This window comes from Tursiops truncatus, chromosome 2 (genome assembly GCF_011762595.2).
Source record: "Tursiops truncatus isolate mTurTru1 chromosome 2, mTurTru1.mat.Y, whole genome shotgun sequence".
Classification (NCBI taxonomy): Eukaryota; Metazoa; Chordata; class Mammalia; order Artiodactyla; family Delphinidae; genus Tursiops; species Tursiops truncatus.
The window spans coordinates 31,514,593-31,528,383 of record NC_047035.1 but is presented as its reverse complement, the minus strand read 5'-3'; the positions used below and the strand labels follow the sequence as shown (position 1 = coordinate 31,528,383).

Below are 13,791 nucleotides of genomic sequence, written 5' to 3'. Positions count from 1 at the left end.
CAAAGCCTGCTTTGTGATCAGCCTCTGCTCCAGAAGAGGCCCAGAGAGATTAAGTGGTTTGCCCAAGGTCACAGAGCTCGCAAGTGCCATTAAGAGTTATCAAGACCGCGAGGAACCCGTGACTCACAGCTGGCAAACCTTGTCCACAAGTGTACAAGTCCATTGGTGTTTGTCGTCTTAACCACATTTGCAGCTTCACCAGGAATGTCAGTGTGGACAGTGATGGGGGTGAGAGACAGCACATACTTGCTAGGAGCTCTGAAAGCCAACATTCACGACCTGGGCGAAAGGAAGTTATGTGAAGAAACTGAACTGCCCGGGCAGGCATTGGTCAGTGCTACGCTTCAGAAAGGCCCCTGGGGTCCAGCTGGGGGCTCTAGGACCTTCAGGGAGGTTCCTCAGCCACCTCCTCTTTCCTGTACCATATCTGCCCCTCTCTCCAGTTATTTCACCCCTACATATGGAAATTCTCAAGAAACAGCCAGTTACTTGGACATCTTGTATAATCACCAAGAAAAGAGGGGAAAGGACAAGTTTACAAAGCACCACAGCAAACCAGAAGTCATTATTGTAATCGTTTTATTCAAGTCTGTGTGTGCTCTGGTGGTGAGACCAGGCTGAGATCAGCATCACACTGTAATACGATAAGAGGTTTAGCCATTGATCCAAGCCTGCTTGGCATCCCTAGTTAACAATTTACAGTACCTTGAAAAAAAAAAAAAAAAAGCCGAAGAAAAGAACCTGATAAGTTTCCTTCAGGACTTTTCTATTTTTAAATATTGTTGACAATTACAATAACTTAAATCCCAAAGCAAAATGGGAATTCAAGGACACGGGGTCATCACACATGGACAAGACACTGGAGCAGAGAGGGCTTAAGATGAAAACTAGGAGCTACATACTGAGGAACAAAACTAACGGGTATGTGAACTTCCACTTTACCTAGACTTGAAGGCTCTAAGGGGGAGGAAAATCCCAAAGAAAGGTTTTCTGTGAATTAAGTAAAACCCATCTCCAACTCCTTTCCTTAACCCTCTAGAAGATACAGATAGTCTCAGACTAAATCTCCGTGTGTGTGAACATGCGTGTGTGAGATTGTGAGTGTGTGAGCGTGAGTGTGTGTGTGTGTTTATCATGGGTAGTTAGAGGAGAAAGTCGACAGGTTCACCACCTCCCTTCTTTGCTACAACTAGGTATTAAGAGCTGTGGCTCAATACAATACAAAGACAAAAGCCTGATTTCAAGTTCCCAAGAGGAGCTACAGTAAGGCTTCCAAACTCCAGAGGCCCGGGAGGGATGTGGGTTGAAGCTGTGCTAAAGGGCAGTAATGGGGCAACTGTGGGCTGGAAACAGAGGCGAGAGGCCCATGGGCCTTCAGTGGTCCTGGGAGAAGAGCTACAGGATGGACACGCTCAACCCTCGCCCCCGTGGAACAGGTCCCTGAACAATCGTGGAGAGGAAATGATGGACGAGGAAGCAGCAGGAGCAGAGAGGAGGTCGGCTGAGCTCCAGGGAGATTCCACGTCCTGCTGGGTGTCTCCAGTCACAAAGGGAGGTGATGGCTTAGCCACAGGACAACTCCTCCCCGGACAACGAGCTACCTCAGAGCCTCAGTGGACCTAAGCTAGGCTGATTTTATCCCAGAACTTCTAAACAGTGCCCTAAAATGTGTTCGGAGGAAAGTAAGACATGGCTTTGGAGCCAAACAGGTCAGCAACACTGCTTCCTAGCCATGTGACCTTGGGCATGTTTCACAACCATCTGAGCCTCAGTTTCCACGTCCTTAGATGGAGGTAATATCCCCCACCCCACCCTCCCAGGATTATTGTGAGTCCAAAAAAAAAAAAAAAAGAAGAAAAGAATATAAACCTTTAGGACAGCACCTCTCACCTAGAAGAAATATAATGGTTTCATATAATTTATTGTTAGTCCCCATACCCGGGCCAGGATAAACCCATGCCTCATTCAGTGATGAAGAAAAGAGCCACAGCCAGCATGGCTTCCGGAACTGGAGGGAAAGATAAATGATGAGAGTAAAATAAAGATGACAGAGAATAATAATGGTAGCGAAAAAGATCCCAAGGGAGGTGATATGACGGCTGAAGGTCACTGTAGGCCAGGCACAGTGCTAGGCAGGCACGGGAGTAAAAACACCTCTAACTTCTGTCCTTTCTGGAACTGGGAGAGAGAATGATTTATTCACTTCTCTGCAAGTTCAAAGATGGCCCAAAGAGGTTTCAAATGTACTCTGAAGAATCCTCTCCACTGTAATCCCTTCCCTTTCCCTTAAAACACATACACACCTCTAAGTGGCCTCAGGGTTTCAGAGAGGCTGAAAGGAAGCTGGGGGACATCCAGGAAGAGTCACCTCAGTCACAGGTCCAAGGCTGAAAACTGCCCTAGGTGTTTCACTGCTGTTAAGTCAACACATTCCTATTCAAACGCAAACACTTTCAGAGAGCTACCACCCGACTCAGGACTGAAGGGAAGGGCAACCAGGAAAGACCTAACCCTACCTCACAGCTCTGCCTGAGCTTGTTCAGGGGAGGAACAGGTAGGGCTGAGACTAGGATAAGGTGAGGCACTCGCGTTGTACACAGAATTTAAGGGGTCACCAAAAACAAAACAAAACAAAACTCAGTTATCCAGATGAATCATTATTTCAATGCAATACTTTTAAAAGTTAAAGTTAATGAAAAGTGCACGATGAACACAATATCAAAATTTTAAATAAAGTCGGGATCTGTCAAAGCAAGTACCTGGGTGTGAAGGATTTCAGGAACGTGGGCAACACGTCACGGTCTTAGACTACAGGGAGTGTACAGCAAGACCACCACATCCACGGGGCCATCACTCACCAGGACCCCTCTTGATAAATCAATCTGACCTCTGGGTTCAGATTTCCTGAATGTCTAGCTCACACATCCCAATAGGAAAGGCCTATCTCTGAACCTCTGAAATTGTACTCTGGTGTCTGTCCTGAGATACCTATCTAGCTGCCAGGTTCACGCATGCCAATCAGGCTAGTAAAACTAGGTTGTGGGTGTTTGCAGGGAGGGGGGGTCAGACCAGTCAGGAAGGAGATTGGGTCAGGGAAAAGGCAAGTCTGTTTCCAAGAGAAACAAAGAGAGGAGTAGAAAAGCTCATGCCTCAGCTAACCAGCTGGGCCCCGAGGCTCTTTGCAACTAGCTGTGGTCATGAGTGAAAGACCCAAAGGAAGGCCATGGGCAGGGGATGCAGGGAACCACACAACCGGTAAGAATCAGGAAGAACCAGTCCTACTGGCTCCAGAGCAAGGAGCAGCCCAACCTCCGGCAGGACAAATCAGGGCTCCCTGAAGTGGACAAGGGACGGGGTGAGGCCTGTCAGTAGTGTAACAGGACAAATGGAAAATAATCTAAGTGAATGAGAGGCTCACCTGGCCCGTACAGCCAACCAGAAGCCCGGGCCGGGTCAGGCTAATTAGCCACCTAAGCCCCGTTAATTAGCCTTAATCAGCTAGGACTCCAGTTTCTGCCTCCTGCCCTTCCAAAGCCAGTGCCTGGGGCGGCAGGCACCCAGGAGGCAAGGCCAGGGCAAAGCCAGGGACTGAGGGCTCCCTGGAAGTAGCACTGGGTTTCCCCTTCTGATGTGGACTTTTATTCATTTGAATTCCTGATCTAAGAAAACAATGATCTGTCTGAACAAAGAGAGACATTTGGGAATGTGTTCCTCACAACAGCTGGAGCTTGAAAGGAAGTCATCTCAGGCCTGAAGCCAAGGAGAAGAGGCAGGTGGTCTAGTTGGTCAAACCACATGAAATGGCCAATATTTGCTGTTTTTGACTTCCAACCACACGCACACGCACGCACACGCACACACACTGTTCTCCACAAAAGGAAGCAACCCAGCAAGGGGAGGCTTACCAGTGCTAGACCAGGGGCCCCAGGACCACAGATTTTCAAGCTAGAAAGGCTTCGTGCTTCATCATCCTCAGTTCACAGCTGGGCTCAGAGGTCCAGAGAGGGGAGAGATGTTTGCGACATCACACAACATGCAGGCGGGTAGCTCCGATCACCAGATTCCTGCCGCTCGTGCCACCACGTTCACTTACAAGGCACTGTGAGCTGCTCTCCCCCCGACCCCGGTCTACAGTCTCTGGCAGAGTCCTCAGGAGAAGCCTGCCGCTACAGAAGCGGCAACACCTGCTCCTTCCCCGAAATTCTTCAGGAGACAATGGTGTTTCTGACCTGCCCGACCCACACCTGAGTCAAAGGCACAGGCTAAAAGAAACACACGCAGAAAAGGTCAAGGTCCTGCATTCACAGAGGGGCCTGCCGCACGGACATTTCAACCGTGCGGTGTACCACTCAGAGCACCCAGCCCTCCGCACCCGCTGCTCTGTGCTTTGTGAAAATCGAGCTGGAAGAATTAGGAATGCTCGGGAGGGCTCTTTCCCTGTGGGGGAGGGAGCAGGGAAGAAGCCTCCAACGGGGGGGCTGTGAAGCAAGACTGTTGATACCACGTTAGGCCTAGATGCCCTTGGGGTGTCTTATGGCGTCCCTGAGCAACTGTGGTCTGAGGGGAAAGGGGCCTTGTGAGGAAGCCCACACCATGACCCATGTCCCCCTTTCCCAAGGATTCCTTCTGGAACCGGGCTGCTTCCAGCCTCTAAACACATCAGAACTTGGGAATGACTCCAAGAAACAAGAGACCCCGAATCATCACCGGGATGTTGCCTCCAGCTCCCCGTCTCCCATCGCCCCCTCTGTAAGACACTAATGGTAGGACCATCAGCCTGACAAATCAGGTGGGGGAATTAGGAGGGATGCTTGTGAACACCAGGGGCGACATAATGCAGTAGAAGAGCATGTGCCTGACCACCGTCCCCATCAGTCATGCTAAGCCAACTCCAAATCATTCCTCTTCCAGAAGCCAGAGGAAGCAGGCAAGTCCCCTAGAGGCAAAGGCGGTAAGAACTGCATCGTCAACTTCAGCGTTTGTCCTATTCGCCGGCAGGGAGCCACGGGCTTCACGGACCAGCTCTGATGCACACTCTCTTGCCCTTGTGAGGGAAGCAGGTGATGGTTGCTTTTACAGGAAGGAAATTTGAGAGGGACTAAGAGACAAGCCCAAGGTCAGACAGCAAAAGCAGAACGGAGAACAGAGCCAATCTGTTCAGGTCTCAGGAGTCTGGTGCCCGACTCAGCAATCAGTCCAAGCAGCTTTTTAACCTCTCTTCACTTGAATCTTCATCTTTAAGCACGTCCCCTTCTCTACCAGTAAGCATAACAAATGTAAAAGGCAAATAATGTAATTTTGTAAAGGTCAAGAGGAAAGGTTAGCACAATTCTGAGTCATCCAAATGCAAGGTACCACCACCATCATCTTCACTACCAGACCTCCGGATACTAAAAGATGGGAAGATAAGAGCATCTGTCAAAGCATCTTAGACATAACATACGAAAATAACTGGGACATCTGCTCAGCCCCTGGCAGTGGCCTGGATCCCCAAGGACAGAGGACAGTCCTGTGCAAAATCAGTGGAAGGAACTGAAGGAGTCAAGGAGAAGGGGCGGAGAGCAGTATCTGTTTCCCATCACCATCTTCCACGTGGCAGCACCTGCCAAGAGGGGTGGGAAAGTGTCTGAGGAAAGGGAAAGGGGGTCAGCTACTGCTGCTGCAGGGGTTTGATCCCCCGCTCCCAGGCCTGCCCCTGCCCATGACCATGGAGACAAGGGAAGCTGAGTGGACAGAAAGCAACCCAAACCTGTTACTATTACAGGATCCTTATCCCACCTGAGCCTTGCCCCACAGAGAGAGTGTGGCAGGCAGGGGCCCCTCGGAGACCCGGTTTGGAGGAGCTGCGAGATGGTAAGTCCTCCATCTTCGTGGAAGTCCACAGAAGCACCTTCAGAATAACCTCGCTTCCGCTTCTTGCGGGTATAATCGCTCCCTTAGCAGACACCCAGCCTTCCCTTGTCTTGCCCTGGATGGATGAGGAAGAACCGGGTTCAACCTCTTACTCGGCGGCAGCGAGCCATCAGTCTACTCCTCACCAGTTACACTACACTTCCAAGACAGACAGCTGCAATCCAACAAAATGACAGAAAGCAGAAAATGAGCAAAGGAAGGCTTCCTGCCTCCTTCCACAGAGCACTGTCCAGAGCCAGCATGGTCTGGACGACACTGTATGCTGCACCCACCGGGGGGCCATTTAGTGGGGCTAAGGGTTTAGAGATGTGTTAGTGGCTTAGGGCCTGGGGCCCTGGAGAGTCCTGGGAAAGGGCACAGAACAGGCCATCTGTGTCCCTCTCCCCATCGGGAATGAAGGGGAGTCACGTGGTTGGCTGGAACTGCTGACGGGATTCACACTTCCCCCCTCCTAGCCGAGGAGTGGGGCATGGGGGCAAAAATAATCCCTTACGTACTGTCTTCGCTGAACAAAGAGACGGAGAGAGATGAGACGCAATAACAGAACCCTGGACAACAAAACCAACAGTGCCTCCCCGCCCAAGACTACACGGGGCCCTTGAACCAGAGTGTCTGCCAGTGGGCTCGTAAAACAACGAACAACTTGAAAGCCAAGGTCTTCCCCTTTTGTCCTCCCCAGGGCAGGACTTCTATTGTAGTTACAGAGCAAGCAATGACCAAATCCATCCCTCGTGCCCGGATGGCTGCTCTCCTGTCCTGGCATCCAGGCAGCAAACGCAAGGAACCTGCAGGTGGCCCTCCAACACCTGCAGAGAAATAGTCCAGGACAGAAGACAGTGAGGTGTAGAGTCTTGAGGCGGGAGGAGCGTGACCTAAGGACTCTACTCCTGTCAAGCTGTTATTCCCATGAAAAGACAACTGTTCACACTTGCTGCAGGAGCCTGAGGGTAAGAGGAAATGTGGAGATACACGTCAGAAAGCTCCAGAAGAAGCTCAACATTCAAGTTAAGGAAACAAATTCCAGAAAAGTCAGGGTTGGCCTCTGTTGTCCTTCCTACCCAGCTCATGGTCCAGAGCCCAGCAGGAGGGCTATCTGTGCACAGAGACAAGAGGCCTTGGTTGGCCTCCAGTGCTCGGAATTTGAAGGTTACTGTACATCAGGGGCTCACTGAGCACCTTACAGACATCATCACTCACCACATCCATTCACACAAGGAACTAAAAAGCGCTCCGTTTTACTTCAAGGGCATCACAGAGTAATGATGGATGAGAAGGAATCCCCACAGTTCCAACTCCCAGGGTCCAGGACCCACCCCCATATGCTATTCTGGTGCAGTGCAGAGATATCTCCCCACCAAACACATAACCTGAAGTCCACTAATTCCAGGGGCTGCAAGAAAGATCAAGGGAAGGGAAGAACACATACAGATCAGATGACCAAACGGACAAACACAAGAACTTTGTCTCTGGTTTCAGAACTGTCACCAGTGAGTCTCCCTGGAAACTATTCCTGGGATGAGAGTGTGTTTGTATCAGAACCTGGTCTGACCACATCTGGAGCCCAGGTAGGAGATGGGTGCCGTCAACAGGTGCTGGTTTCTGCCCTTCTTTGAGTGTTTACAAAAGGAGTGAGGACAGACAGACTCCGTTACCCTCTTTGCTGCAACTCAACTGTATTTCCTAACTCCCTCCCCACCCCTGTCTCACAGAGGCAGGTCCCTACCACTGGCAGGCTCAGATGAGTAAGTGGGGCGCCTGGAAGTGCAGTAGGCGGTACTAGCTGCATCGACTCCTGTGCCCGACACTGGGGCACTTTGCCTTTAGTCCTCTGGCCGGCACCGAAGGGCTCAGGACACAGAGAAGCTCACAGCTCACACCAAACGAGATTCTGATTCATGAGTATCAGGGAAGAATGTGGAAGAGGTGCAAAATCAATCACAGAACATCCAATACTGGTGTTTGGAAAGGCTGAACTCAGGGCTAACAGAGGGAGCCCAGGAGGGCACACCCAGGGGGCTGAGGAGAGGGGGCAGCAGACAGATTCGGCTGAGGGACTCTGCAGGGTCACCTCGAAGGCAAGGAAGACTGTGGAGGGTGGAGGACATGCACGCACCCCTCCCTGCCCTACACAGCCACGGCCCTCCCAGTGGACCTGGGGAGAAGGGCCCTGCAGGGCACGAAGCCCTCTCAAGGGGCCCTGCTTCCATCCCTTCCATCTTCAAAGTGCATTATCAGTGCAAGAAGGAGGGCGGGAGCTCAGGGGGTCCAATTCTGAGACAGGGCTGCGCCAGCCGGCTCCCCCCATCTCCTGCTTCCCCCTTGCCCGCCCCCAACCCTTTTCGCGCTAAGACCAGAACTCTTGCTGGATCTCGTAAGGGGCAGGCCTGTGTGTGTTCAGTGCGGCTCTGCACAGCGGCACGGTGCCGTCCTGACTCTGGCCCTCCGCGTCCAGGTCCAGAAGCGTCCGCTCGGCGGGCGGCAGCGGCCCCGCCTGGAAGGGGGGCAGGGCTGGCAGCCCAGGCCGCTCCTCCACGGTGCTGCTGCTGCTTGCCAAGCAGGAGTCCAGGTTGCTGGGCGTCTCCGTGCTGGAACTGTTGGCTGGGGAGGCGCTGCGGGCGTGGCTGGGAGACACGAACCACCAAGGGTCCAGTCGCTGCCGGTTGGCAGAAGGACGCGGCCGAGGCAGAAACTCCAGGGTCTTGGGTCTCTCCAAGGCAGAGTCCTGCTGTGTGTTCCAGCGCCTTGGGGTCGGGGGAAAGACCACATTGGGGTCAGGGAGACGGGGGAATTCCCCCGGGTCTCGGCTGGGGCTGGGGGTTTTCAACATTCCTGGTCAAAGAGACAAAGGGAGAGGCGTTCGATCAGGGCGCCACACACGCTGCTTCCTCCCCACCTCGCCGCGTCCCTGTGCGCTCGGGTAACGCGAATTGCGAGCGCCTACTATTTTTCATGCAGCGTGCTGGCAGGCACCGGGGATGTAATAGTGAACTACAAGGCCACGGTCCCTGTGATCTGATAATAATGGGACACACGGGCCTCGTATCTGTCGTGAAACTTGAGGAAATGTCTGTTCATTCGCAGTTCATCCATTTAATAAACGTGTGACAAGAACAAAGCTAGGTGTCAGAAACCTAAAGACGAGTAACCTAGGGGTCTCTTTTCCCAAAGAGGCCACCTATCTGATTGTAACCAAAAAATCTAAGCAGGGGAAGGGCAAGCTGAATGGTCCAGTACTACTGTCGTTCACACTCAAATCTCACTGAGAGGGTATGGCCATGTTCTCTTCTCCTACGGGATCCGAGGTGGTTTCTAGGTCAGACTGCGGTCTTCTAGGGCGCAAGGGACAGGGTGGGGAAGGCCCAGAGTGACAGTGCACGTCAGGGTGTGCTGGACGTCAGACGGAGAAGGCGAGCGCGTGCACCGGCACAGCGGTTCACCTGGACACATCTCCGCGTCTGAGCGATGGGATGAGTGACTAAGGGATGAGTGATGGAGGGCGTGATGCCCGGGCGGAAGCTCGCCTTCCGAGAGTGTCTGGACTCACACTGTAACGAGAGACAAGAGCCCAGCTGCGTGGCCGAAAATACCCTCCTGCGTGCAGGGCAGGATTGCTCTCGGTAACTGCAGCCTCCTCTGCAGGGAACAGAGCTGGACTCCTGCCCTTGTCCTGAAAGCACCGCGCCGCACACTCCCAGACCCAGGGCCTGAGCATCCCACCGCAGTCCTGATGGGATTCTTCCCAGAGCCTGCCTGTCTGCTCTCCCTCCTCAGGGAAGACCCCCTGAGGCACAGGACGGAGAGAAGTCGGCCACCTCCCGCGGCCCAGAGCGGCCTGTCTCGACTGGCTGAGCCAGAGGAGAAACGGAGCTGACCCCGATATCTCCACTCCTGGGGGAAGCACGAAGGCGGGCAAGAGGAAGGAGGGGGCGGGCAGGCCTCACCTGCTCCAGGGCTGGGGCTCAGCCCGTTGCTGGAGGGGCTCCTGCTGGCTCGAGGGGCCGCCGGCTTGAGGGCCCCATCGGAAGGAGTCCGCCGGTGAGCGCTGGGCTCGGCGCGGGGGGCCGTGAGGGTGACGTGGGTGGGGGTCAGGGACTGCCTCGGGTCTCGCTTGAAGCGCTCCACTCGGACATTGACCAGGGGATTGCGGGTGCAGGGGCTCAGGGGTGGGGCCTCCCCGGGGCTGACGGGCATCTCGTACACCACAATCTCATCACTGTCGGAACGCAGCAGGGAGCGCGTGGAGTTGCACTCGGAGATGGAGGAGAGCGAGAGCAGTGTGAGGGAGGCAGAGGGGTCTCCTAGCAACAGCACGGGCTCCTCCTTCTTGAAGAGCTTCCGGGATGGGGGGCTGGTGCTCCGACGGGGACGGCTGGCTCTCTGGAAAAGGCCCTCGCGCCTCTTCTTCTCCTCCCGGGCTGGCGGCTCGGGCTCCTCCGGGGGGAGCAGCTGGCACTTGCCAGCTTCCAGCAGGTCACAGCCGAGGCCCGTGGCTGCCAGGACGGCCCCACAGCCGAGCAGAGCCACCTCACAGCGGCGGTGGTGGGGGCCGCCCCGCTTGAGGCTGTTGGTTGGCGTCAGCTGGGGGGTACTGGTGGCCGAGTTGACTGGGGTGGGCTCCTCGTGGACGCCGTCGCCGGGGGGGCCGTCCCCATCCTCTCCACGAGGGAATGGGATACAGAGGTAGGACTGGTTGGGTGACGGCTGTGGACGACTCTCCCCACTCCGTGGACCTTCGCTGTCCTCGTCCTCTGCGAAGATGAGAGGAGTGGAGGGGGAACAGAAAATGGGAACGAAGCGGCAAGAGTAAGAACCTGGTCCTTCTCCCCGACCCCAGGCCCCTGGCCTAGTGCCAGGGATGCAGACGTTGAACAGTCTGAGGTGCAGGACAAAGAACCAACAGGGCTTCATGCCTCCACACTCAACTGTGACCAATGTGGGGAAATCACTCTCCACTCCACAGCCTGTTTTCCTATGTGCAGAAAAGACGATCTGCTAATTTGCTCCTTCTGTCGTGGGGACCCTCAACACAAGAAGTGCGGTATGAGTTTCCTAGAACAGACAGATCCCTAATTATTTTACAACTTGAAACTGGAAGGGACCTTGGATTTTTAGAATAATGGCCTACAGACCTGTCTTAAGACTAGCGTCCTGCAGGACGTCCCTGGTGGCCCAGTGGTTACGACTCCGCACTCCCAAGGCAGGGGACCCAGGTTCGATCCCTAGTCAGGGAACTAGATCCCACACGCATGCTGCAACTGAGAGTTCGCATGCCCCAACTAAAGAGTCCACGAGCCACAACTAAGGAGCCCACCGGCCACAACTAAGGAGCCGGCAAGCTGCAACTAAGGAGCACGCCTGCCGCAACTAAGAGCTGGTGCAACCAAAATTTTTAAAAAAGAAAAAGACTAGTCTCCTGCAAAGGATTAGAACCCCCTGCGTGGGTGAAGGCCCATCTACTCTGTGGACTGACTTATTATGATCTTGGAATTCTAGAGAGAAGAGTACTTTCTGAGAGAGCCTGGAGAAGGCCTTACCCATTCAGTAATCACAGGGCAACACTGGAAAAGCTTCCTTGGAGGAACACTGAGGTGTCTTCTATCACCATCTCCCATTCTGTGGACTCCCCACATTAAAATACACAGAAATAGACCCAGGAAAGGAAACTGCCTGATTCTAGGCCTCCCCCTTCTTCACTGCCCTAAGAAGACTATAACTGGCCCCTTGGGATAGGAGGCCAAAGGCAGGTTCCACGGCAGCAGTAGTGATTTGAGAAGACTCAATGGAATGAGAGTAGAGCAAACGGAGAAGGAACAAGCGGGGTGGAGGGTGGGGGGGACCAGGAGTTGAGGAAAAGAGGAAACACCCCCATGAAGCAGTACTAGGGGTCCTTAAAGATTCCGAGAAGCTTGGCCAAGAATTCCCTGAGGGAACAGGAGGAGAGTCAAGACAAAGGCAGTACTTACCCATCTCCATAAGGCTGGTGAACCCTGGCAGGGCTGGACTATTCCTCGGCCCCTTCCCCAGGTTGGGGGCACTGGACGACCACTGTTTGTATCCATCTACCAGGGACTTGAGGCTGAATGAGAGGAAGTGAGGAAACTGTGAGAACTGGTTACTTCCTTTACCCTCAGCTCCCTGGGCCTATGGAAATGCCTCTCCCTGTCTGCTTGATTACAGCAAAGCCCAAGAGCCTCGGGGTATAGGCAACAAGCCTTACTGAGCCCACCCGCTTCATTAGCAAAAGTGCACATGCTCTGGGGAATGAAAAGCAGAGACATAACCCACCCCTCACATGCGGCTATGGAGCTGCGGGAAGACCTGCTGGGCAGGCTGGCAAGAGGACAGCGAGAATAAGGACTGCCGGGCACTGGCCAGGGTCTTGCCGAAGCCCAACTTAAGGGAGAGGCAATCACTCCGCAGGCGCTGACTATAACACACTGGTGACATTAGAAAAACTGCAGTGCTGAGATCTGCAATGCAAGGCAAGCACCGGGCAATGAGCTAGCAGAGATGGGCCAGGCCAGGCCACTCCACTCACACCCTTTCTCAATTTCTCCTTCCAAGCTTACGGCATGCTCAGGCAACTTTCAAAGCCATCCATGTTTCAAAAACAAAAATCAACCAACAAGGCTGCACCAACCCAGTGCACTTTGGGACAGACCTATGTGGGCAGTACATAAGGCTGGACTCGAACCCTCGGTTTGTCTGGGAATGGAGAGGAAAATGACAGGCGCTTGCTTTCAAAACCCTGTAATCAGCTCACAGTGGCAAGCCAGTAACTCCAAGGTCACTGACTGGGTACCCCGCCAACTCTCTTATAGGATAGGGGCATCAAAGGCCCAGAAGCACTGGTCTTTCCCCTAAAGGACAGTAAAGAAGGAAGACTGAGAAATCTGTGGGCTATGACTGCCCTGGAGATACCAGTATATAACCAGGGTGGCTCTCATTTTAGGGCTAGAGAGAGCCATTCAACTAAAACCCACTCTTCCCAGCCCATCTTGAGGGAGGGAGAAGGACCAACTTTTTCCCTGACTGCAGACTTCTGCTTCAAGTGCTATCAGAAATACCACTGAATTAAAGTACCTCCCAGCCACCAGTGGTTTCAACCAAAATGCACAGCCAGAGAGAAGCGTGCTGCCCAACCCACAGCCTGAGACTTCTCACTGGAAGTCTTATAACATCACCTCCAGCTCTGGGTCCAAGGAATCCAGATCAGCAGAGTCAAAGCCAGTGCTGACGACCAAAGGATAAACAGCCATGGACTGTCTCCCTATAACTAAGGATGCTGGGAGAATCCCAACAGGAGTGGTCAGGGGAGCAAAGGAAACGTCAAGTCAGACCAACACAGGAATTTTCCCAAGGTGCACGATGGTACCGCTTCCAAAAAAAAAAAAAAGGAAGTCAGCATGGCCCTGGCAATAATGAGGCTTGATTCTGCGGGGTGCGCTGTGAGGAGAAGGAAATGGAGGGAGGGTTATTACCAGTACATGTGATGAGAGGGTGAAGATTAGACTCACCCCAAGTGGAAATGTGGAGATTCTGATGGGGTACTTAAACCATTAGCTTTCTCACGTCTCTGAGGGGATCTTCAATGAATAAAGAGAATCAGTAGCAGGCAACAGTGGGTACATGCAGCTCAGCCTCTCCCACGTGAGAACCCTCAAGGCTGGGCCCCAGCCATGTCGCCAGCTGCCCTCCCCTTGTCTGGTCAGCAAAGCCCCACACCATGAAGGAATCTTAACAAGATGACCAGGCCGGAACTACCACGGGCCCAGGACCTCCCAATCTGTGGGACAAACATCGCTGGGCAGCCACAGCTTAATTACAGGGGGCTTGTGAATCCATAGGTCCCCGCTGTCTACAGACAGTGCATATGTT

General features: G+C 53.5%; 1 protein-coding gene across 5 annotated transcripts in view; it reads right to left on the bottom strand.

The window, feature by feature from the left end:
- Positions 1-562: 562 nt before the first annotated feature.
- The window catches only part of MAP3K9 (mitogen-activated protein kinase kinase kinase 9), a 77,800-nt gene continuing 64,571 nt past the window's right edge, over positions 563-13,791 (bottom strand). For 2 of the 5 annotated variants that reach the window (XM_019921958.3, XM_019921974.3), the window contains 4 exons: positions 13,431-13,499; positions 11,877-11,989; positions 9,855-10,661; positions 563-8,742 (listed from right to left, as the gene is read on the bottom strand). In XM_019921958.3, the coding sequence (XP_019777517.1) occupies positions 8,258-8,742; positions 9,855-10,661; positions 11,877-11,989; positions 13,431-13,499 (1,474 nt within the window). In that variant the 3' untranslated portion in view covers positions 563-8,257. Of the gene's footprint in view, positions 8,743-8,987; positions 9,459-9,854; positions 10,662-11,876; positions 11,990-13,430; positions 13,500-13,791 lie in introns of those variants that run through there. The other 3 variants (XM_073800312.1, XM_073800313.1, XM_019921967.3) reach the window with 3 other exon arrangements.